Below are 26,168 nucleotides of genomic sequence, written 5' to 3' on the forward strand. Positions count from 1 at the left end.
TATTTGGTTCTTAATGCTTCTAATTGCCTGATCACCAATTAGATTGAATTGGAAACCTATGTTAAACCTTGACGAAGGAGATTTAGGTAGACCTTGAATAAAATAACGTATAATCGAATACACTTAGTTTATTAGATGATTTGATTTGCACATAGGGTAGACGTACACCTATAAGCCATATGTAGCCAAAATTAAAGCACAAACTTAATGAATCTTTCTTCAATTTAATTTGCATAGACATATAGTAAATTAATAGGGAGAGGTATTTTTATAAGAAACTCGATAGAAACTTGTAAATAATTTAGGACTCTATGTTAGCAACTTAATCCATTAAACTAAGTTGAGAGAGAGAGATAATAATCAGATGAAGTATTATGAGACATCATAATCTTAGGTTTGGTAGTTAAGTGAGTTTTATTTACTATTTAATTTTAGTTTTAGTTTATTAGTTTTAATTTTTTTTTATTTTAATTGTTTGGATAAAATTAGTGTGTTATAATTTTAGTAATTAACAGTAAGAATTAAAACAATTCTCTGTGGAAAAGATACTCTGTTCATTACTATATTACTTGTTAATGATATGTGTACTTGCGTGAGAAATCAACGACAAATATTCTCATCTAAAAGGTATTTATAGTATGACAAAGCTCTTTCATTCTCTATTTCTTTCCATGCTAATATGCAATAGTTATGCTTGTAAATTGTCATTTTATTGCCAAAGATGGAATGCTTATCTAAATCGAAAGACACATTATTTCTTTCTTTGGCATTTATGTTTCCTCAGCACTACATGCTTAGTTCAAAGAAATGATTTTCTTTTTTTTTTTAAAGGTAATATGATTTTCTATTTAATATATCACAAGACATAACTTCTTTTCTTTTAGAAAAAAATGGAAGACCATCTTTCTAATTTCAAAGATATGATTTTCTATTTAATATAAAAAAACATGATTTTCTATTTCCACTAGTTTTTTCATTTTTTTCCCAAATATTTATTCTCCAATATTTTGTCTAAACAATATTTTAAAAATGATTCATAATATGTGAAGAATTGACTAAAAATAAACATCTATACACAAAATTTAATTGATTATGATGGATAAATATAATGCAATTAAATTATATTTTAGAATAATTATCCATTTATAAAAATATGTGAGTAAATTATAATTATTTTTAGCATTTGGAATAAAATATAAATATGTGATAAAATATAATTATGATGAATAATTGTCTTTTGAGATAAATATGTATTTAAATTATAATAAAGATAATTTTGTTTTTTTTATGAAAATAAATGTTAATATAATAAAGATTATTTTTGTCTTTTTATAACTATTCCTTTCTTATTTCAATTTTATTTTTACTAACCAAATACTGCAATAAGTTATAATAGTATTTCTTGCTCTATTCTATTTATTATACCAAATAAAATAATAACTATTCTATTATATTTTTATTTTATTTTATTCTAACAAAATAATTATTTTATTCTATTTTTATTTATTTCGCAAACCAAACTTCTTATTAATATCTTGCAAAATCATAGCCATTGGATGTGGCTATGTCTCGTAATCATTGGCCATTTAAAATCACGAAACCAAGTCTCTTCACGTGAGCCAATTAAAATGCATGGAGTTGAAGCCATACAGCCACATGCCCATCACAAACACCAATAAGACAAGTAAAGCATATGTCATACTACAATGATTTTTTATATTTTTCCAACATAAAATTTGTGTACTAAAAAATTATTTTATTATACGTCATTGTAGGATGGAACCCATTTAAGTACTATTATGGGGAAAAGTAGCAGAAACCAAAAGTCATTTACTTGAAGACATGAAAGAAATTAAGGTCAATTGTTGCAATTTCAAAATGTTAGAGGAAATACTCATCAAGATGCTTAATCTATTTTTTTTAACTTTTCTTTGATCTGGATCCAAACTTACTCAAATTTTGATAATATATATTTCTCTTTCTTCATATCTCTCTTTTTTAAAAAATAAATAAAGAAATTACTATATTAGTATCAGTAATTTATTTCATATTGCAGGTGCTTATCTACTAATTAAACACATTAATATTTTCATCCACTATAATATTTAATGCCACATAGGTGAAAAAACAATTTTAACATTTAATGCTATTTAATCATTATTTTTTGAATACTAATAAAAAATAATATGTTTAATTTTGTAGGTCAGGTTGTGTTACATGTTTGAAATATTATTATTAAAAATAAATAAAAAACTGATTGATTTACACGTCCTATTCACTATGCAAGAAATAGTTGTAATCTTTTATATTATATGTATAATCTAGACATTAGAAACATAAAAAATCTGGCACTCTGCACATTCAACACTCAACAGAAACCGGTTTATGAGCTGTCAATTATACTGTCTTATTCTCATTAATGAGAAGCATGTGAATCTTACAGAGCTAATAACTTGTTATGTTCTTATTTCGAGTGAGGGTTTGTAAATTGTACCCCCAGAAATTATCTTGTTAAGCCCAAAAGACAAAAGGGAAAACCTCTTGCAAAAATACAGTGAATAATATCTCAATCATGGGGTTGGTTTTTTTTTTTTTGGAATTTTATATTCACTTACATTACCAAAATGCGGCCCATTTCAGTGATGTTGAATCCACAACAGATCAGGCATGGGCGTTCAGCCGTTTACTCAACTAATTTAGCAAGCTAAAGGCATCTTATCTTTCAGTATTCCTCCAATATCAACCAATCAGGATAAGCTGATAAAATGTAGGTAGTGTCTCGTTTTCATCAGTTCTTTGATTGATTATAGAGATTTTCACATGTATCGTGCTCAAAACGCTTTGTAAAACAGTTGGGCCCATGTGGTTTCTGACCCTAGAAAGATAAGGAGTGTTGAAGTTCTTTATAACCAATTCATCATATGATTACTGAGTATCTCAATTCTCAAGGTTTCTGGAGGACTTGCAACAGTTTAGCCACCTTTAGCGACAACATTGATGGAAACCGCCCAGCCCCGAGTTGAATTGTTCATTTCTTTTTCTCTGAATCCTCTTATTCAATTTGATATGAGTGAATCTTTTCCCCTTAATTGCCACATATCATTTTCATTACCAATTCATTCACTTAGGAATACCAACCAGTTGATGTCATGAATTTGGCTTCACTTTATGTGATAGATGCGTCTCTCATTTTGGACTTGTCTGCTTCATCGCTTTGGAAAAGGTTGTGTTCTTACAAGTAAATAGCATGGGCTGCTCACATCACATGTATCACGTTTAAATGGTCTGTCTGCGAGAAGTGAAGTACTTTACGTACCTTCGGGGGTTTTTTATTTGCTTATCTTTTATAACACGAGAAAAATATTACTACCATCATTAAAATTCAATTTATCAAATTCCTTGAGAATCTAAGCTTAGCATAGACTTCAATTGGACGATTTCTCATTTAGAGTTTAAAACAAAAATGAAAGTGCAGGGTTAAATTTGAAAAGTGTTTTGTGTGTCAAAAGGCTTAATTATATCTGCTTTTTATATGGTTTATTTCGGCTTAATTATATATATCTGCACGCCTGAATAGATGGAATATGTATTGAATATTTTCTATAATTTACTCAAACTTAAACTCTATAATAATGACCATTATAAAATTTAAAGCATTGGTACTGCCTGTTTCTACATGTTGCTCTCTCTCTCCCATACCCCAATCGAGTGTTTGAGTAAATAATCTCTGTAGGAAAACCAGTATACAATGATTACGTTGAGAAAAGTTTTCTTTAATCTGTTTTTATAATATATTTTGAAGACTCCAAATCTGATACGAAATCCGTTGCCTGCTAATGAACGATTTGGTGGAGCCTGTTGATAAATATAAAAATCATTTATTATTTGTGTGTGTGTGAGAGAAGAGATCATTAACTAGCCAGCCGTTTTCAAATTGATGTCTAGTGGCCATTTTAAAAATGCCTGTTGCTCTTTCTTGTTTGGTGGCAACATCATACTTTGCTGAAATCTTTGGCGATATAAATCTTACTAACCAGCAAGAAAATCAATATTGAGTACAAGTTGTGAATTAATTTGTTTTTTAAGAGAATAATTCAGTGTTGTAATCTTGCATGTTTTCCAGGTTGCAAGATGAGCTTTTCGGCCTGCAATTATTACCCATAATTTAAGGAATGTAATCATGCAAAATTTTATTCCATCTTGAAAGCTTTCATGGAAGCAAGCATTTTAATGAACTCAAGTATTGGACTTCACAGCTGATCAAGACACTTCTTTTTCGGGTATGAAAGTATGAAAAGATTACAAAAGTATTGCCAGCCAGTCTTGACAAATACACACATTGACATTGTAGTTTTTTCTCATTTACAAGCATGCAAATTGGTTATCAATGCTGCCAAAATTATTTTGCTTGCAAGACTAATTTTCATGTTTTGACAGTTTCAAGATCGTTGAACAATACTGCTTTCATTTATACTGGTCAACAGGCTGCAAAATTATTATTTATTTTTGTTTTTATCTTCATTTCCTATCTGAAAAATGAGGTTAAAATTTGAACAAAAAAAGAAAAAAGTTACAACTAAAGTGATGGATAAATTGATTATTACTACTCAAATTTCTGGTTGTTCTGGTAAATCCCCAGCTCTAGTGAAGAGATTATACCAAAAATCCATGTTAGTATCACTAACATACAGATTTGAACCATAGTCATTGACTGGTTCAAATGTTGCAAGTGGGGAGATTGGAAGGTACTGAGGTTGAAGGTCAGAACCAACCACTTGAAAATCGCTGGCCATGCTTGAATTATCAGCCGACAATACCTCTGACCAGAAGTTCTCATCGATTTCAGAGAAATCTTGATGCGTTTCAATCTTCATGCACATGTTACTATTGTTTTCGCTTGTCGTTACTGTGGAAACCTCGCTGCTCGATTCTGGTGGGGAAACTGGCCTGCATCCGGGGCTATCAGTTACAGGGCTTAGAAAATTCACGGGTTCTTGTTCTTTTTTGATGTCTTTGGATGAATCAATGCCTTGTCGCTTGTTGTCATTGGAGCCATGGTTCTGCTTCAGTCTCTTCTTCAAGTGGGTGTGCCATACGTTTTTAATTTCATTGTCTGTTCGTCCCGGTAATCTCGCCGCGATTGCCGACCATCTGAAAAAGCAAACAAAAACAGAAGGAGAATCAGAATCTGCTTAGCCTATGCAGTAAACAATGTGGTGGTCTTGCTTTGCACAGTAATTTTTAAATGAATAAATGATGAAATGACTTTGTCTTTCAGCGGCACAAGGAGAAAAGTTACGTGCACTAACCAAAGTGCTAATCTTGTTTGATATTAGTGTTATTATTAATTTTTTTTTTTAATGTTTGAAACGTGTTCATAATAAGCATAGCGACAATTCACAGCAAGGAATCTTCTCAGTCCCACATGTTTCTATGATTATATTTATAACCTAGTTGAAATTAAAAATGGTTATCAAACCAATGTGCTCTAATAGTAAACAGCATATTCCAATATCTAAATCAAACTAATGAAAAGAACTAGAAACTATTGGAAAGGATCAATGGATATCTGATTTCACTGCTCCATACCATACCTTAATTGATCTTTCATATATCAGAATGAGTTGAATCGATCCCTACTACATATTTTGGTTTTGGCTTATGCTTTGTTTAATTATGCTAATTAAGCCGAAGGCTGAGAGAGAAATATAAGTTTCTGGGAACAGAGAAATTCAATCAATACGCACCTATTACCAAGCATTTCATGTAAGTTGATTATGGTATCCTCTTCCTCCCTGGTGAAATTCCCTCGTTTGATGTCTGGCCTCAAGTAGTTTGTCCAACGAAGTCTGCAACTCTTTCCACACCTCAATAAACCTGGAAAAAGGAAGAAGAACAGAGAAGAGCAAAAGATCAACACCAGTGCTACTAAATTACACGCATTTCTAAGATTTGATCATAAGCTCGCTCGATGCACATCTTGAAACAAATCAAGATTCTTAAAATTTGATGCAATTTTATTAACAAGTAATTACCAGCTTGTTTTGGGAGTGCTCGCCAGTTGCCATGACCGTAGAGTTTAATGTAATTGATGAGAATCTGATCTTCTTCAGGGGTCCAAGGACCTTTCTTCAACCCCATTTTCTCACAGCATGGAGCTCTCACCATCGTTCTCTCTCTCAAAGCTGAACAAACTCGGCTGCCTTTGTTAGCTCTGTTTGGAGATGCGAAGAACTGATAAGCTCAAAATACTAATAGTATTTATAGGGTTTTATAAATATTTACAGCATCGAGAGTTGAGACAAAAACTCCAAAGCAAAAGTTGGGCTGTACAATAATTTTATTTCACATTTATCAACATTAAAGGCATTTAGGAGCCCACAGGTTCTAGGAAGTCTCCTTCTCGTTCATCTCACTCCCTTATCCAAGTGTATGGTGATGGTGATGGTGATGGTCGAGTGGTCAAATGAAACGTGGGGGATATAATTTGTTTGAATGGAATGATTTATGTTCACAAGTGCATGTTCATGCATTTCAGCTCAACTCCAATTATTCAACTTTGAATTGAGTATAGGAGTGCCTATACATTTTGCTAGCAACTGTTTTCATTTTGTGACGTCACAAGTTTATTAGCACGCAAGTAGATTTTGGTGTTTGACTTGGTCAAAACTGAACCACTCAAACCCAGTTCAGTACAGCACATCTCCTATTTAAAAATAGGAGGAGGCAAATTAAAGGCAACTACATATCTCCATCTTTTCCCCTAATTCCTCTGCCTAAGCTTTAATTGACCTTATCTCTTCTGTTTTGCTGTGGAGCTATATATTGTTATTGTTTTACCATTAAGAAAAAATAATCAAGAAACATAGTTGTTGAAGATAGTAATCCCAAAATGTTTATTTGTTACTTACAATTAGTATTATCATTTCCTAGTTCATATGAGAGTCCCGTCAGATCGGTTAGGGCTATGCATGATGATAGTCATAAACGTTATTATTATGCTTGAGGGGGTACTCTAATGGTTGGAGTTTCAACTTTCAATTTGAAAATTCGAGGTTTGAATTTTGAAAAAGAGAACCCAAATTTTGTCCGAAAACCAATAAGTTTTCACATGTATAAAATGAAAAAAGAAACAAAAACAAAAATAAAACCTTAATCTTCTTCCCCAAAATCCGAACAAGAAATCTTTAAATTGAAGCTCCACGCTTTAACCATCAACTTTCCATTTAATATATTTTATCATCTTTTATATATATATATATTCAAATGCCTTTCTTGAATGTATGGTATCATAAGTAGATTTATTCTTCTTGTTTTTACATATAGATGATTCATATGTCTGGTTACAGATTAATGCTAAACCTTTATTTTCAAAGGTGTTACATATAGATGATTATGAGCTGTCATATATGGTGTTTAGAGAATAATTTTTGGGCTTTCACATGGTGGACAAGTATCTCTTCCATTCCTGTAATTACAAGCTCCGTCTAATTTAAAACTTAATAAATTTCAAAAATGAAATACTAGATCTAATTTTTACATGATCGTTGATTTATTATTTTTAACTGTCACATATAACCAATGCCTAAGAAATTTACTGAACTTTATTTTTTTTTTCCCAAACGAATATTCAAGAGAGGAAAATGTTTTCTTTCTTTGCGATGCTTAATTAGAATCTATATATCTTAAATAAGGGATATTTCAGATATTTAAATATAATAAGAGTTTCTCCATCTGTTGCCAATTGGATTTAAGTTGGATGCTCATCTTAAAATTTAGGATAAAATACATTGACCCTCTCAAATTTTAGCTATAATTACATATGAATCTAATAGTTTTCAAAATAAACACTTCGTCCCAAACGTACAAACGGCATTAATACCTAAATATGAAATGTCTAAAACATCTTTATTCTTTTTTCACTCTTTTCCTTTCTTTCAGATCTGCCGGTGATACTTGCTGACCTCGACCAGCCACCCTAAGGAAGCACCAGATCGATACTCCCTATTGCTCTCCTAGGGGAGCAATATGATGGATATTCCTAGGGAGCACCAGATCGGTGCCCCTTAAGGGAGCGCAATCTAGTCAGATTTAACGCTCTCCGACTAGATCTAACTGCAAGGTGGTCGATTGGTAAGAGGTAGGGTAGAGTTGTTTTTTTTTTTTTTTTGAAAAATTATAGTTTGGTAATTTTTAAAATTAATGAAAGGTCAAATTATTTTTTAATATTGTCATGCTATCAAATTAACGAAAATATTAATGGTTGACTAATGGCTGGACTTATGTATCCAACGGAAGATATTCTTTTGAGGCAAACTGTGCATTTTGAAACTAACAAAATTACGTGGAATTATGACTCAAACTTAAGGGTGTTACTATATTTTACCTTAAAATTTAACATGCTATCAAACTAGCAACTACCTATTCATTGGTTCTTTTGTTGATTCATACCATGTGATAGGTAAATTGATTATATCTTGAACATATAAATATAACAAAAGTCTCTCCACTTATCATCAATTGATTTTAGGTTGGATATTGATTTTAAAAATTCAACAAAATGTATTTTGTTTGGATGAATTTGGTGTATATAAACAATAAAGAACACTTGAGTACTTAACTAATTAGTTGATGCATAATTTTCCTATCTAAAGAACAAAATTTGAATCTTCCTTCTCTCGATTAAAAAAAACCACAAAAATAATTGGTTTATGCGAAAACTTGAGGGGTCAAGAAAAGCAGCTAGTGCTGTTCTCATGCCTGGGACAAACACGTTACTTTACAAATGTTTTTTACAGCTAATCAAAATTCTTTCTGAAATCGTATGAGATAATAAAAATAAGTCAAAAGCAAAAGACTTGCGTCATATAATACAGTTTAGCAGTTGACTACTCTTACCCTACATCAATTAAGTGTAACAAAATGTAATTTAATCTGTAAAGCTGACATTTAACATAGCCAAATGTCACATTAAGTCACTTAATTGGAAAATTGCTTTATTTGATTAAGAGGTAAAATATCCATCTCAGTCAAAATTTTTAAACAAAAAATCCGTAAACAAAGTTATCAAAATAAATTAAGACTCTTGGGTGATATTTTTTGCTATTTGTTATATTCTTTCTTTTTTAAATAATAAATAGAAAGTAAAATGCAAGAAGTAAAAAAATTAATGAATAGAAAACAAACCAATCAACCGGAACTTAAATTAGGGTATGTTTGATAATTCAATTTTAAAAATTACTTCACGGAAGATATTCAATGAAAAAGTGTTAAAAATTAATCTTAAGTAGTTAACAGTTAATTAATGTATTAACTCAATTTTATTTAAAGAAAAAGTTATTATTTAATTACATTAATCTTATATTCTTTTTTTTCCTTTTGCACAAAAGTTTAATAAAATATCTAGTCAATATTTAACTTTTAATAGCGTACCTTACATTTTATATCATAAATTCAATACTTAAAATTTTCAGAAAAATTCAGACCTTAATTTTTCTGCGTTGAATTTTTAAGTTTATCAAACAACACTTTAGTTTTATTTCGGATATGTTCTAATTAATTATGTAAAGAATTTAAAAAATTACCACAAACTATGTGACATTTAGATTTAGTAACATGAACTTTATGCAGTGTTCCAAGGTATTGCAAAATGTAATACACACTTCGGCTGCAAAATGTAGTTTGTAACACCTATTGTAGTATAACTTTCAAAAAAAAAACACCTATTGTAGTATAAGATCTTTTATGATGCAAAAAGTGATTGCAATTTTATGTTTACTATTGTTATTGCTGGGACATTAATGTGGTTTCTAATATCCTATTGCACCATAATATCATAATTATGTGCTGTGAAAGAGATAAACTTTGCGATCTAATAAAACTTGCTCCAAAAAGATAAATTTCTTGTAGTGAAAGCAACAGCATATTACGGGAATTTAGTGCATCATTAGCCAAGAAAGTCAAATACAAGTTGGATAGAAAGGCAAACGGAGAAAGTAGCTTTGGCTTCTATATTTATACAATTCTCTACCTAGTTCAGATTTGTTATCATGAGTAGATTTTAAAAGAAGTTGGAGAATTTTCCAACTTTTATATATATATATATATATATATATTTGTGACAAACTCTTTTGTGTTAGTTCAATGCCTTTAGCATAATTTGAGAATTACCTAAATTCTTAATTATGATTCCAGCTGTTATGTTTGAGTAAAAAAAGTCTGCTATTGAGAATTTTCTGTCAAAAGGAATGAGAAAGTGCTAATTAATTTATAGGTCAGTCTACTTAAATAATTATTATTAAAAAGAAGATAATTAAAAGCGTCCAAATTTTCTTCAATTGATGTCACTAATTAATTAGGTAAAAAGTCGCTTATTTTTGTCTCTCGAATTCCCACTCTGGATAGTAAAGCCAAACTTGACCAACTTTCGAACTTTCAACTTTCAACTCCATAGAATCTACGCTAGCCTCCTTTTGCGGAACTATTCTTTAATTGATAATTGAAGAGGTAAATTAAGGTATATATATTATTTTCTTTTTCCATGGAATTACATAAGCAATATTGTTGTATACACTGTTGAATTCAAGTTTTCTGTACTATAAAATTAAGCATAAAGTTGGTGTTAAAATTTGTAATAATCCTTGCATGCAAAGAAAAAAAGACCCTGCTAATTTAAATGCATTTCTGTTGGGAATTATCCATATTAAAATGCTTCGAAAATCGTGGAATCAAAAATCAAATCTATTTTATACAATTCAAATGCTGACTTGAATGGAGCAAAATTTCAAGGATTGCAAACGTGGGCAGTGCTAAATCACTAATATGTAGTAATATTGAAAACCAAACCACAGATATGTATTAATTTTCTATGCATGAGGTTGCACATTAGAATTCAATAAACATGCAAGAGACAAAAATTTTCCAATCTTTTCTTGAGAGAGAATGTCACACAAAAATTAAGGCAGAATGGTCATAAAGGAAACTTTTGCTTGACTCACAAGGGAAATAATTAGTAGATCAAGTCCCCAGCTTTTTATCTTCATCGTGGAGGAGTATATATTTTATTTGGGTAACCTTTACCCGATTGAATGTATTAAGACATAAAACTGACTGATTTTGTTTAGCCCGCCATAATCGAAACATTGACAAGATCATCACCTTCTTTACCGTGGGGTAAAGCATGCTTCAATTTTTTATATCAAACCTTTTTGAAGGGGACTGATCCAGCCCTACAAGTTCCTAACCTGATTGAACACTTTTTCATGGGTCAAGAAAAAGCAAAGTCGATCTGTAATATTTGAGGTTACCGACACTATCTCGCTAGATACGGTTTCTATGAAGATCTCGACATGCATGCTTCAAACAATATGGCATTTCCATTTTCAAGTGTTTGCTTTACTCGTCTCCCTTTTTATATGGTCAAACTCCACAGTACATTGCTAGCTCAATCTTTGTACTTTCATCCAAAACCCTCTTTACGCATGCATGCGCTAGTTTTATATATAATGGAATCCATGATGACAATGGATACTACAGTATACCAGAATTTCTTCTTTTTTAAAGACAAGGAGTATTATTGTAGCAATAAGGTCTCATTATGGTGACTTATAGTTGGCATAGCCATAAAGAGGCTTGCAGAGCATAAGAATCCTAGAGAGCTGGAGTCAGCAGAAGCATCAGTAATGGGGAGACCTGATGAGGTTGATGGACTCCATACAAGCGCATACAACTTTGTATCCCTAGCTTGCCTTATACAAGCCAGAGACATTACAACCCAATACTCAGCATCAAATTCAGCACAAAGTGCTAAAAAACAAAAATAGTGGGAACACTGTATAATAGAACATTGCATAGGACAGCTTTAATAAAAGTCAGCCCCATTATTGTCTTCAAAGTAGGCTTTGCAATTAGAAGCTCAGGACGCCTGCTTTTGCTAGACCATTCGTCATTGTGTTCGCCTCATGCAAGATATGGTTGAAGGATATCCTTGTGATGCTATGCATAAACCTCAGTTGCATTAGAAATATTTTTCATACTCCATGGGACCTTTAGGTGATCATTTGCCCATTGAATAGAATTAGAGGAATCACTCTTTATCTTCAAGTGATGTGTTGTGGCCCACAAGGAGGATAGAAAGAAACTGACGCCTTCCAGAATGGCATGAAATTCTGCATAATTTGAATCTTCAATGCCAATGTGATTGGAGAAGGTACCTCTTATGTAGGCAAGATGATCTCTAAGCACTCCCACAATGTCGTAGGGGCCATGCTTCCCTTTGGAAGCTCTATCAATGTTTAGTTTGAGGGAGCCTTGGGGTGGAGAAAAAAGTGACAGGGGCATCCTTGTTGGAGCCCCCTCTGAGTCGAGAATTGAGTAGTAGGTGTATGGTTGATCAACACTGAGATACAGGCAATTGCAATGTATTATTGTATCCACCCTTTCCATTTGGAGCTAAATCCTATGAGTTGCATGGTATAGTTCAAGTAGCTCCAATCTATGCTGCCGAATGCTTTTTCAAAATCAACTTTAAATAGGAGGCTACACTCTTTATTCTTTTTTAGAGAGTTGATTAATTCGTTTTCAATCAATGTGCTGTCTAAGATTTGTCTTCCTTTTATAAAGAAAAACTGGTTTTCTCCTACAACAAAGTTGATGATTGTCTTGAGTCTTCTATCAAGGACTTTCGCTAAGATTTTGTAGGCACTACTTATAAGGTTAACAGGTCTAAAGCGGGTTAGTGGTGTAGGTTCACTTATTTTTGGGATCAACATGATAAAGGATGTGTTGATGTTTTGTTGAACTTCCTCAAATTATAAAAATTCCTCATAAAGGATAAGATCTCATTCTTAAAGATAGGCTATAGTTTCTTATGAATTTTCATGTTGAAACCATCAATATTAGCGACTTTGTTTTTGTCACACTGTTGAATAGCATTCCTGTTAAAATGAGCCTTGCAAGCAATTGGATTGGTGAAGGCTTAGATTCAATCATGCAATCATATCATTCATGCTGAATAATTAAAAGTTTTCATGCATCAATAAGACAATGATTATAAGTTTATTAGATGAAGTCCATGAGATTAATATATCTTGCAAGAAAATTGTAAAGTATTACAATTATGAGATCCCTATGAATTAAAGTATAATTTCTAAATGTTTTTGGTTGATGTATCATTGAGACTGGACATCAATGATGCTTAGAGACTAGTACATTCTATATTCCTTACTTGAGAAGTAAGTAACCGATCTCATAGATTGAAGTATAGAGATACTTGAAACTAGAATGTGGATGCTTGTGTTTGGAACAAGTTCATTGAATATGACCCGCCATTAGTAATATATTTGGTATCTCACTCTAATGTCTATAAAATACTTCTCATGTATTAATCGTATAAGTACTCCTTAGACTTGAGATACCATATAAGAAGTTGTGTAAGTACTCTTTAGACTTGAGACACCATGTTGTCTTATATGTGGAGTGTTATACTTTGATTTTGTCTCTACAAATCCTACCAAGGATGTCAAGACAGGATGTTGTTGGTTGTAACATGAAACATGTGAAGGCAAATAAATGGTCAATATATGAATTATCACCCCAAGTGATTCAGGAGACATATCTTAATTGTTCTTGGTTGATATTAGCTTATTAAAGTATTTGACCAAAGTGACTTAGAGTTTATGAAAGGAGTTTCATAAGTTTCTGTAAAGCTAATAATCTAATTGCAAGAACGAATAAGGAGATCAATTAAAGTAGACATTGCATCATGCTCTTGTCATCTCTACGATATATGATAAGAGAATGAATTATAATGAAAGGCCGATCACTGAAAGATTGAGTCAAATCATTTTGACTCTTCTAATATTTGAGTGGCCATGACGGATTACTAGATCCTATTCTTGGTTTATGAATTTTAGATAGTTAATTTGATTAATGATAAATTTAAAGAGTTTAAATTTATCTAATCTTAAATTTAACTTAAGGATTATATCTTAAGTTTATTGCCAACATGTTAGAAGCCTGATAGGTCATGCACCTAAAAAGAATATTGAAAATAAAATGGGAGAAAGTGATTAAGTAGTACTTAATCAAATTAAAAAGTATAAGCTTCTTAAAGACTTAATTAAATAGTTTAATTAAGTTATAGGATTAATTGGAAATTACTTAAAGGTTATGTAATTGACCTAATTAGGGTTAAATTAATCCAAGGTATAAATACCTTGCTATAACCTCCCAACATAAGAGAAGCCTACAAACTTGAAAAACACTCTTGCCTTATGTGAAATTCCACCTTAAGTAAGAGGATAAATTAAGAAATCCTTAAATGAGCATATAAATTATATATTTTGAGTATTAAACTTAACTTTAACCTTCAAAAGAATTCATTAACACTTTAACTTGTTTGTTGTTTTGAAGCAAAAAACTTTCTAAGTCTGAAAGAAGTCAAAATATGTAATTTTTATATAATAATCTTTTGAAAAAAAATAGCAATAATGATTCTCTTGATTTTTGGATAACAAAAAATAATTTTTTCATAATTTTGAAGTACATTTGTTACAGTAAATGAGAGTCGCAAATTTAATTACTTGGTTACAAGCTATCACAACAATTACTGGTAGGTAAATAGTAATTACTTGGTTAATTAACCCTAAAAACAAGTGGTTAACCACAATTACTTGGCTAACTAATCAACGGTTATACTAACTATCCTAACTAGTGTTTGTATTAATTTATACTAACTCTTAATAAATTTATCCTTAATACATAACAAAACATCTATGATATAAGGAGCAACCAACTAATGGGAAAAAAAAACTTCATTAATGCCGGTTTATTTAAACTCCAGTTTGGCTATTTACTTTACCCATTTGATTTTTCATTTACTTTTTTTTACTTCTTAAAAAATTATTAAAAATGAAGGAATGATTAAGATACAATACATATTCAAATATAATTATTTAATACAAAGTAAAATCATACACTTTATTAGTCTTAATTAAAAGTTAAAATCTTACAACTTTAACTTTTTCAAAATATTACTATTACTTTTATATAATTATAATATTTTGGAAAAATAACAAAATCGAATCTTAATCACTGTATTTTAAATTATTGTATAGCTTCAAAAAAAAAAGAATTATTTTGTTTAATCATGGAGTACGTCTGCCTTCGTGTCATTTGTTCTTTTTCTTCTTTCCAAGTGCAAAGTTTGTCGCTTTTTATAGACACAAGCGTGCGACTTTTATTTTGTAAGTGAGAAAGGTGATATATGCACGTGGATAAACATAGCCTCCCCGAATAATTCTTAAATGACATTTGCTTTAAAAACCTTTCGCCACCTCTTCTTTTGTGAATACAACAAAATAAATTTAGGACATGATATAGTGGTCCAAGTTGAAAGCCAAGGGGGGCAGGAGGGGGGAATAGATAGAAAAGCCTAAAAAGTTTAAAGTTAATACGCTAATTACCCAAATTAATGGTGAAATACTTACTATATTCTAATTAATTGCAAACCATTTAGAACAAAATGAGTGCTAAATTTGGCTGCATTTAATGTTTAAAATAGTTGTTAAATTATTTAAAATTTTGTAAACAAATTTTTATTTTTTTGTTATCTTTAATCAAATTTTTATATTTTTATTTTAAGTTAAATAAATATTTGTAACTACAATTGATTAGTTGTTATTAATTAAAATATCATTTGTTATTTTACATTCACGTGACATTGACGTAAAGAGTGAAAATAATATAATTATATTATCATATCACATCAACATGTCATATTATCATTATTATAATATATGAATATATCACATCAGTACCACACGACATAAAATGATAAATATTATTTTGATTAGTAATAATTACTCAACTATTAGTCATTAAAATTTATTATGTGCGTGTGAATCTTTTTAACTTTTTGTATATTGACCACAACTATTGCACAACTGATATGACAAACAAAGAACTTTAAATACATTAAGTGAAATTATGCACACAAATGCAGCTTGACAAGTGTGTTCAAAAGATATTTGAATTGCACCTTTTTGTCTTGAAGGCAAAAGGTTTTCCAATACTCTTAATTAAGTTGTATTTAATAGTTACTTTAATTACTTTCTTGTTTCCAAAGTTAAAAGTTGTAATAATTAAAGAAAAATCCGTTTGAAAATCATTAATATGTATATAGAACCCTAAAAGGATTCAAGTTAGAAGGATGTGCAGGTGATCATCAGCTGCATCCCACAGGATATTATTCTCTTTAACGGTCAAAATGATGACCTATGAGATTTTGAGAAAGAAGAAACAAAATAGTATTCTAAAGAATGGGACAGCCAAGGTCGCAAATGTACACCTAAAAGCTAATGGCCGGTGTTTTACTTATTTGTCATTTTCCATCTATTCCACTTTTAACACACTTAACGGCACGTCTGGTTCACATAATAAATAAAAATAAAATAAAATAATTATTTTTTAAAAATAAATTTAAATATCCAATAATACTAATAGAAATTAATAAAGAATGGCATTATAAGGAGTTTTCTTTCAAAATATTTTTGGTTTCTAATTAGGCCACTTTGCTGATGTCATATCTAATTTTAAAAAAATTTTATTTAGATTTTAAATATTTTTATAAGCACGTAGATATTGTCACATAACAGAATAATTGACATGAATATATATCATTTGATTAAAGATATAGTAACATGAAACATCAAGTCAAGGGTCCATCATCTTTCAATGATTGAATAATTAAAAGAATAACATGAGATCAAAAATATTATTTTTTCAAAATTAGATTATCAAAATAAAAATTATTAAAAATTAAGTGATCTAAAACTCAATTAACATTTTAATTAAACAGCTTTGATGCCAAATCAGACTAAAATAGCGTTCTTGTCTTACCAGAGCCGCCCGCCAAGTATCTCTCTTTTCTTGTTCTCTATTTTTAATTATTTTTCAATAAAATTAGACATTTCTTAAATCTTAGGACGTACACGATTCAATAATATCTTAGCAAGTCTCGGTCTCGTCCTCGTCTGAAAGTTGTGATTTAGGAGCGCTTGGTTTTTTGTTATGGGGATGGGCATTTCCCAACTAAGTAATTAATTCAGATAACCTTGCATACAAAACACCCAATGACGTAATTGAGTAATACAGAAAGGATGAAGCCCTTCCCTTTTATTTGAAATTTGTGTCTCTCAATTGAATATGCTTGAACTTTGCATCTCCAAGTTGTAGATAGAAACCCTTCACATTTTAATTATCATGGAAGAGAACGGATTGATAGACATCCCATAAAATGAATTAATGGCAGTTGCCTTTTTGAAATAGTTGAGGTCGGCGCTGAATAAAGTTGAACCAGCCGCTATTGCTACAGTCTTTTTCGGGTATAATTTCATTGTATTAAAACAAGGTTATATTTGCAGCATGAGGGAATGTCTGGGAGGGTACTATGATAGGAAGGAAATAAATAATATGAAAAAGTTCAAGTGTCTGGAAATGGTCGTGGTTACCACCAGGCAATGTTAGTGGAAGCCCTCCATTGAGGGCTTTCTTGGGTCACATCCTTTTGGGCGCAAGATATGGCTGTCCAATTTCTGTCCCTTTGAGAATTCGGTATTCATATATACCATAGAAATTAGAGCAGAAATATATGTTTGGCCTTGTTTTTATAGGAGTAGCTAAATCTGATTATCCAATCATTTTGTCTATGAGGTTTATCGATGATACATCAATTTCGTACATGAAAAAGATGTAAATTAAATTTTAGATATTCAAAATTGTTGAAGGACAGTGAATGGTGTTGGGAAATGAGTTGTTTTATCAGTTTGAACTTTGATGGATGCGCTTGTGGTAGGCTTTGGTGAGGAGAGGATAAGTCGAAGGTCAAGGGTTAAGAGTGTGACTTTTGTGCTCGTGATTGTTACGAGCACTTGGAATAGTGACATTGGCACAGCAGAAACAGGGAATATATGAAAAGAAAACTTGGGATAATCAAGTTAAACGTGAGGCAGGCAGGCATATATGAAAGAGACTCGGTCTTTCATTCTCCCACTACCTCAGCTCGGCTGCAATTTTCAAAGTGGCCCACGGATTATATACGTTGACTCCAATCCAATAATTTTCAACTCACTCTTGAAAGTTTTATAGCAGATATTAATGAGATTGGAAATTAAGACCTTAGCCTTCTATGAGGGGACAATATTTATACATCATTTTTCCTTTTGTAGTGGTACATTTAACAAGTTAGAGTTACACACTACATGATTCAATTCTTTCTGTCTCCTCTTTAAAGTTTTCCAACCATCACAACACGAAACGTATATCATTAATTGATAGCAAAGAAAGATATTGAATTTCTAAATTCAATTTGTACTAAGGTTTCTTATAGTTGCTTCGTGTTCCCTTATGGTTTGCTTTGAATTAGGGCCAAACTTCAACAGTTTTGATGTCATTACATATGCAGATTAGATTATCCGAGTTCTGTTCCTTTATAGCTTTGTATGTCGACAGCTAGCTAGCTAATCAGGCGACCTCCTTATTCTCTGTTCAACACCTTAATTTCTGCAAGAAAGTTGCACAGGCTTGATGCAGGGATGATTTTTTCTGGACACAGTCTCACAAATTAAAAGAAGAAAAAAAACAAAGAACAATTCTATCTGTGGGCAAAGTTTTCTTCGTTTGTCCGATTCTTTTGTATCCCATCAGAACTTTTAAATGGCAGATTATTCTTCTGATCCTGATGAAACCTGTAAATCTTGCATTTAACGAAAGCTGACGAACGAGGAAACAAACAAAAAACAAAGAAATTTGGATCACTGGGTGTGGGTTGGCTACATGTTGTAGCAGTCAGGGGAAGAGGCTGCTGCATTGATGCATGCATGGTATGACTTTCCAGGAAAATTCTGTGCAGAAAGTAACACTTAAATCAAGCAGGGAATTCAAGTTGTAATAGAAGATTGCTACTTAAAAAGTTCATTTTATTTGACAGAATGAGATTTGAATACGATGGTAACAACGAAATCGTGCCAGCCGTCAGAAATTTATATAAAAGAAAAAAAAAAAAGGCAAAAGGCATGCCGATTTTCTGTAGGAGGATGGCTGCTGTCTTTGATAAATAAATCAATACTAGCAGTCTTTTAATTCCTCCTTTTGTTTGCTTTGTTGGATGGCCTTGAGCCCTAGATGAATCTTGTGTGTGTGTTGTTTTTTTGTTTTGGCAAAATAATTGTCTACGTTTCTGTTTAATAATGAACAGAAAAGAAAAGTCAAACACAATAAGATGAACTATGCCGATTTTTTTTTTTTAAAGGTAAATACACTAATTTCATTATTCACATAAATTTTACAAAAATCTACTCTTGTGTGGTAGAAGAAACCAAGACATACAGGACCCACAGCTTCCTGTCCAAGCCAAGGCCGCATGAACCACCATGAAAACATGAAAAACAAAAATCAGGCTGCCCAGTGGATGAGACCACCTTCATGGGTATCTACAAGCTCCCTGTTAAAACCAAAAAGATCCAGAGACCACCATAGCGTCATCACACAGCCACCCAACTCCATTTGCCTGTAGGTTGTCATTTTGTTTCGGAAACTGAGTACTATGCCGAATACTACATAGCAGCCATCACATGAACCGATTTCAGACAGTATGTTTTAGAAAAGCAATAAAAAGGCCAAGTACTGAAATTCAGCTAACTTTGTTGCAATCATATGTTGCAAATCTTAATGACTTTAGATTGCACTATACACCACCCCCACCACCATGTTTCTCCTCAAGCAGTTAGTTCATGTTGTTAAAGTACCATCCGTATGGGGCCAAAATATATTACTAATGGAGGTAGATCCGATTAACATTCAAAAAGTAATAGTGATCATTTTCCCTGTATGTTTCATTCAACAATTCTAATCCAATCTACACGCAACTTACAAGTACATCACTACCTCATTAAAACAAATGCAATCCTCTTTCTAAAATACAAAAAAAAAATGGCCTTGACCTCTTTTCTTGTTCAATTTCAATAATGAATATCTCGTGTTTTGATGCGTTTCACTATTAAAATACAAAACGGCTTCCTGTTCCATCAAGAAAACGATCAGTATGCCAACCTTTAGCCTGCAGCTCAGACAAAAACGGAGTGAACATAGTATTCATCCTGTCATAAGCATCTTGCAAGACACTACCAATTGGCTCATTTAGGGACTTCTCCATGCGTGCAGCAAATGCAGCAACTAGCCACCCTCTTAGTGCATCTTCCGCAGTAGCATTATGCTCTAACAACATGTCACACCATTTATTTCCATGACTCAAAACAAACTTCTCTTCAGGGAACATTTCTTTCCATTCATTAAGTTTTGAAGGCTTGACGACCTTGTGCAATGCCCTTCCTACTTTCACATTCCCGGCATCTTCAATTAGTCTCCCTGGAAATAGGAGATCTTCGCGATATCTGAGATCAGCAGGACCAGATACCTTTCCGGTCTGAGTTGCATTCAATTGAAAAATCAGACAGATGAAAAACCAAGCAGGCATGAAAGTATTTAGCTCAAACCATATAAAACAAACCTTTAGAAAATCTGCGACAATCATGGCAGTCCTTTGAGGATTCAATGTATTAACCGGAGCAGCTCTCATTTCTTCAACGACACTATACACATGTATGATGGAAAGAAGAGGTCCAACAACCAACTGCAATTTTTATGATTTCAGCAATTCGAAATTGCCAGGAATACTAATGTAATGTAAAAGCTCTTTGAAGGATAAAGAGTAGAAAGGATTAGCAAGCACATCCCAATGTTGTTATAGCCTTCTCTTGCACCAATACCATTATTAAAATAAATGACTGAAATCAGAAAGTTATTAGAGTCTTAATACCTTCCCTTGCATCGATGAACAAAGAGTAGCTGCCAACTGAATCCCAACTCCTATTCCAACAACATTGAAAAGTGTTGATATGGCCTCTCCTTTAGCAAATAGGTCACTAAGATTCCCTTCTTTGGCAAATGAAGAATATATTGGTAATCTAGTCGCCCTTGCAGCAACCACTGCCATTCCCTTGACATAGAGAAGTGAAATTCAACAAAGGAGCACTGATTGGGGAAAGGGTAGTATTTAGCATGTAATGGTGATGCTTTTAAACAAAACCAGAAAGGCAAAATTTTGAAGTAAATGCAAACGATGTGGGTCAAGAGAAAAGCAAATTAACCAGGAAAATGATTATACCTTTGCAAAATTACCCAGTCCTGCTACTTCAAGAAAAAGATGAGGACACAAAGGTGAAAGAACTTCCAACCCAGTACCCAAATCATAGAGCACATCAGCTGCAACATTAAAAGCTTCTTCCTTTAGAAGATTCGATACGCTATGGGTAGCATGAAGTGAAGGTTAGTTGACATTCAGCAAAAAGTAAAATAAGAATACAAACCCAAAATTCTCCAACGTTTTGGCTCTGAGTCCATCCTTGCACCCAAATTACTACATATGAGCTTTCCCATATGCTGCATTCCGTCTTTCAATATCTGCTCATCAACAAAACAAACTACTTCTTACCAAAGTAGCCTTGGACCCCATATTCAGAATGGATTCTTCAAAAAAGTAAAAGCTTACCCAACTAACTGCAGTTGCCTGTGCGGGGGTAGGCCGCAAACCTGCAGCAAATAACAGTGACTGCAAAGGAGTGAGAATGTATGGAAATGACCTCATATATTACGCTAATTGTCACATTAAAAAATATTCACATTTATGAATACACAACTCTTCCCCTTCCCCTGTTTTTTTCTTCTATTTTTTCTTAAAAGATATAATTTAGGCAATGTATATAAACTACCGTTACTACAATTTGCAGAATCTGTAGGGATCAGAAGGAGACCTGAGTTGACAAAACGGATAATGCTGCACTGGACAAGTGTTGTAATGCCCGAAATTGAGTGTATCTAAGGTAACCCTCGTTCACACTGTACAAACCAAACACCAACAGTAATTATAAGTTCTCAGGCTAGTTCCAATCTCATATATTTAACGACTAGGAATATAGAACTTTTACCTATATGGATACCCTGAGGGGAAAAACTTATTCAGGAAAGATTCAACCACTCTATGGTATACTGGTCTTGAATCATTAACCACCTTCACCTATACCAAAAGAAAAGAAATTTACGAAAAAGCCCAAAAGAAGCATCTGCAAGCAACGCCATTGATTTCCAGTGATAACACAAAAGAGAGTAAAATTCGCAGACCAAGTAAATGTAAAATTGTCTGAATGGAAATTGAAATTTTAAGATATACTCACAGAGAGGTAGCCGTCGGGTTCAAATTCGTAACGACGAGTGACGGAATCGGAGGTTTCGAGCCAGTGAACTGGGACTTCGACTTTGGGTGCTTTACCTTCATCTGGCTCCTTCTTTTGCATCTTCAGCTTCTCCTGTTTTATTGTTTTCCAAACCCAAAAGCCAAAGTAATTAAAAGGAAATACACATTTCTTTTTGGAGAAGAGAAGTTTGAAATGATTACCAGTATGTTCATTCGGAACGAAATGAGAATTCCTTTAACTAGAGCGGGAGCGGCGGGAGGAAGGGGATAAGAGAGATATTCACGGCGCGAGAGTCGGGGAAAGTCAGAGCAGAGAAATCGGAAGAGGGAGGGAGCTACCTAGGACGAACTCAGTTTTTTTTAATCTGTGGCTTACTGTTTGAGAACGACGCCGTTTCATTTTCATGGGCTTTTGATTTAGCCCATGCCTTGAACCCACATGCCTCTTTTAACTAGACCCGACCCAAATGTCTAATTGGCGGTGGGCCATGTCAAGCAGAGTGGATTTTCGAGCCCATTGAACTCTCATTACGGTTAAGCTGAAATTCTGTGATTCAAGGAATTATGATCAAAACCCACCATTCTTTTCCAAACCAGTCTAGATTGAAAATTTTGGTTCATTTGGCACTTTATTTCTACTCCAATGTCAGCTTCCAAACACAATTCCTTACTCACCCTGAACTGTTTTAACCTTCAAGTTTAGGTTAAGTACACAATTCATTTAGATAAAATCATTTATAATTTGGAAAAGGGACAATATAGATATTATGTAGAGGAACAGAAGGTCTTGTTCACTTCGGAAAATCATTCCTTGATTTGTGCCCCATCCCCTTCTCCTCAAAACAAAAAAAAAAAGGTAAAAAATGATGTATAAATCCAAAGAAAATACTAGAATCTTTGCTAAATATGCTGATTAATATCAAAAAGAGAAAACTTGTTGCCTGAACCTGCCCAGAAGCTTCAACTGTAAAGGTTCATGTACACTGCCATTGAACATTTTGACCATAGGTACTCCTGATTCAGTTTTAGCATATATGAGATATGATAAACCATTTTTTGTTTGGTAAAGTACAAAATCCTGTATATAACCTCTTCCATCACCAGTTGTTTTGAGACAAAAACAATCTAAGAGCAGACAGTAAAGCTCGTAGGAAGGCCAAGAACTATTTCATTAGATACAAGTGGCTTCACAATGTCACATCAGGATCATCATCATAGTCAAAATCTGGTTCACTAGAATGTCTCATTCTCTTCGCCTCTCTAGCTCTTCCCTTCTTTGGTTTTCCTCTGTAAACAATTCACACATAAGTTATATATTGTTAGTGTTTTAGAGTTTTAAAGAATTTGCAGGACTATATCATCCTTAGTTGTTGTTTTCAAGCATTTTAGATCTAGGTGATGTTTGCAAAATAATAATTAACAATGAGGAAAATAAGTTAATGCCCTTACTGTCCATTAGCAAAATAACCTCCACCCTTGGGCCGACCAGGACCATAATCTGATTTCCCATCTGCTAAACACAAAGGAATAACAAACAATAAAAATCAAGAAAGGAAAACTGTCGATGCATCTGCATACTATAGGCTCACCATCTCGACCAGCTGCAATCTCTTCAGCCTGACCAAATAAACAACAGCAGAAGAAAAATCAGTTGGAAAAACCTCCAAGTGAGAAAAATGAAGTTGTGAGACAATTCTTTTTTCTCCATCCAATTACTTTGAAGTTAATGAACATTAGCTGCAGTGAAGATAAAACAATTATTTTACTGAAGGTTTCATCTTTTATTAAGTCCATGAAAAGTATTCCCATATATGGGTAGTGCTGATATCGTTAGATCTCCATCACTATTAAATAAAGAGGCACTATGCTTAGGAAGTGCAACAGGAGCTGTATTTTGATGATGGCCTAAAGATCACATCCTTTTGAAGTTCCATTTTGGAAACACTTATAAGGATGAAGAATGGCCAGCAATGCTTTAATTTTGAAGAGTATGGTTGAGGAGCACGACAAAAGGCTTTGGCCTATAAGGGCATGTTAAATTTGATACTTTTATTTGCAGCAATAGCAACACAATTCTCCATAAAGTTACATTTAGTTCATGAGCTTCTGTGTAGATACTAGAATGGTTGTCATGCAATCTCTCTCCGAGTATGCAATTGAATGCAAAACAATATAAGTCCCTGGTGAAATGAGTATAAGAAAAAGAAAAGGAAAACACACTCCTTCCCCAAAAAGAGAACAACGGAAAAAATGTGATAGAATAAGGAGCAAACTAATCTCATCCATGTTCTAACATCTTCATGGTTGCACGTGCTTCATTATTCACATGCAACACTACCTAAAAGAATCATGATTAAACATTGCCTATACTTCAGTTGTAGCAAGACACATCGTCAAGTGGGTATTGGCTTTGTGCAAGCATTTGAAGAAACCAATCTCATACTTCACTTCATTGCACATGGACAAGAGGTAGATATACAGCAAACAAGAAAAGAAGAAGGGGAAAACAGAGGGAAATTTAATTTAAGAATACGCACTGCAGGTGAAGTGACCGAAGATAATGAGAATAGCCTATCTTCAGGCTGGAACTTCCTGGACCGCTTCAAGCTGCAAGATAAGTTCAATATATATGCTCATATACAATAATTAATTGCATAAGACAAGTTTGCAGATCTGGAACTAGTTAATGCATGTACAGAATATTTTTCCCTCCGTTTAGAATTGAATTATTCTAGAGGAATGTCAGACTATGACTTAAGGCTCTTATCAACCCTCTTGGATTTACTTGTTATTTATTTAAGCGAAGAACTCATCTAATGTAATGAGAAACTACTATAACATTACATAGGCAGAAGAATAAACAATAAAATCAATAAGCGAAAAACCCAAAAAAAAAAAAAAAGGAAGGGAAACGTATTAAAACAGGCACTTCGTACAGTGCAGTGTTCTTAGATGAAGAGAGGAACCCCTCAAAACCTTTCAAAACGTTGCCGCATTGGCTTGGATCCTGTAAATAACTTGTCTCCATGTCATACACCTGCATTTATACTCCACCAATATTAATCGAATTTGAATAAAAATTGGGGTAAAAAAAAAAGAGAAGAAAAAGATGAAAATACTTGTCTTTCGATGTTTCGAAGCTCTTCTTGAAGCTTGGCTCTTTTACTAAGCAGAGAAGGCAGCACCACTGAAGGGGTTGATGATCCTCTTTGACCTAAAAGAAAGTTCCAATTCAATCTCTGTTTTTCTCTCTAAGAAAAAGGCAATGGAAAAAAAAAAAAGTGTGATCATGACGGCTACCATCGTGATCCATGCTTTCGCGCGAAAAACTTGGAGATTATTAGAACCATAAAAGCTGAAGGAGGGAATTCCCCCAAATCTTGATTATGAAACCTTTTGTCGGATCCCCTTTCCGAGATTTAAACGTTGAAATTGCCCGTTTTCAAAAGGTCCGAATTGTCTACATCAGTTGTCAGTACGATCCAGATCTTCCAGGGAAGAGGACATCGCCATTTCGGTCGTGAGCAAAATGGGCCCATAACCTAAAGAAGTTTGGGCTGGATGGACAGAGTTGGGCTTCGGAAAATGGCAATAGGCTTTTTCTTTATTGTTTATGGAAAAAACAGGATACGCGGCGAGTAGGAGAAGAAGTTGAATGGATAAGGATGATGATCTGGCGGGAGGCGCATGGACGGCAGAGATTTGCGTATTCTGGTTCGTTGGAAGGTCAAAATGAAAAAGTAACTTTTGAGGAGATTCCCTGTCAGGTTCGTCTAATCAATAAAGCTTGCAAAATTGGAAGCTTTACTCGTACGCACCGCCCCACCTTCCTTTTCTATTTTTTATTTATTTATTGTCT

At 33.0% G+C, this 26,168-nt stretch overlaps 3 protein-coding genes across 5 annotated transcripts; all 3 read right to left on the minus strand.

Annotated features, from left to right (window-relative positions):
- Positions 1-4,570: 4,570 nt before the first annotated feature.
- LOC18613146 (transcription factor MYB14) lies at positions 4,571-6,274 on the minus strand. Its single transcript, XM_007050242.3, has 3 exons — positions 6,036-6,274; positions 5,748-5,877; positions 4,571-5,151 (listed from the first exon to the last, which is right to left on the minus strand). Exons 1-3 carry the CDS (start codon positions 6,166-6,168, stop codon positions 4,608-4,610), a joined length of 807 nt encoding a protein of 268 aa, XP_007050304.2. The 5' UTR covers positions 6,169-6,274; the 3' UTR covers positions 4,571-4,607.
- A 13,576-nt stretch (positions 6,275-19,850) lies between these two features.
- Positions 19,851-22,659, minus strand: RUS2 (root UVB sensitive protein (Protein of unknown function, DUF647)). 2 transcript variants are annotated; one of them, XM_018127121.2, is made up of 10 exons: positions 22,511-22,659; positions 22,290-22,421; positions 22,044-22,132; positions 21,870-21,954; positions 21,608-21,667; positions 21,426-21,519; positions 21,224-21,321; positions 20,876-21,055; positions 20,567-20,689; positions 19,851-20,482 (listed from the first exon to the last, which is right to left on the minus strand). In XM_018127121.2, the coding sequence occupies exons 1-10, from the start codon at positions 22,520-22,522 to the stop codon at positions 20,057-20,059; spliced, it is 1,299 nt and encodes a 432-aa protein (XP_017982610.2). In that variant the 5' UTR covers positions 22,523-22,659; the 3' UTR covers positions 19,851-20,056. The 2 variants fall into 2 exon arrangements, with proteins under 2 accessions (XP_017982610.2, XP_088664528.1); XM_088808402.1 differs by having other exon boundaries at positions 19,851-20,689.
- A 538-nt stretch (positions 22,660-23,197) lies between these two features.
- Positions 23,198-25,766, minus strand: LOC108663400 (uncharacterized). 2 transcript variants are annotated; one of them, XM_018127127.2, is made up of 7 exons: positions 25,610-25,766; positions 25,429-25,523; positions 25,246-25,346; positions 24,847-24,916; positions 23,899-23,926; positions 23,759-23,819; positions 23,198-23,596 (listed from the first exon to the last, which is right to left on the minus strand). In XM_018127127.2, the coding sequence occupies exons 1-7, from the start codon at positions 25,620-25,622 to the stop codon at positions 23,497-23,499; spliced, it is 468 nt and encodes a 155-aa protein (XP_017982616.1). In that variant the 5' UTR covers positions 25,623-25,766; the 3' UTR covers positions 23,198-23,496. The 2 variants fall into 2 exon arrangements, with proteins under 2 accessions (XP_017982616.1, XP_017982614.1); XM_018127125.2 differs by having other exon boundaries at positions 23,759-23,822.
- Positions 25,767-26,168: the final 402 nt, after the last annotated feature.

This window comes from Theobroma cacao, chromosome 1 (genome assembly GCF_053813885.1).
Source record: "Theobroma cacao isolate CCN51 chromosome 1, ASM5381388v1, whole genome shotgun sequence".
Taxonomy (NCBI): domain Eukaryota; kingdom Viridiplantae; phylum Streptophyta; class Magnoliopsida; order Malvales; family Malvaceae; genus Theobroma; species Theobroma cacao.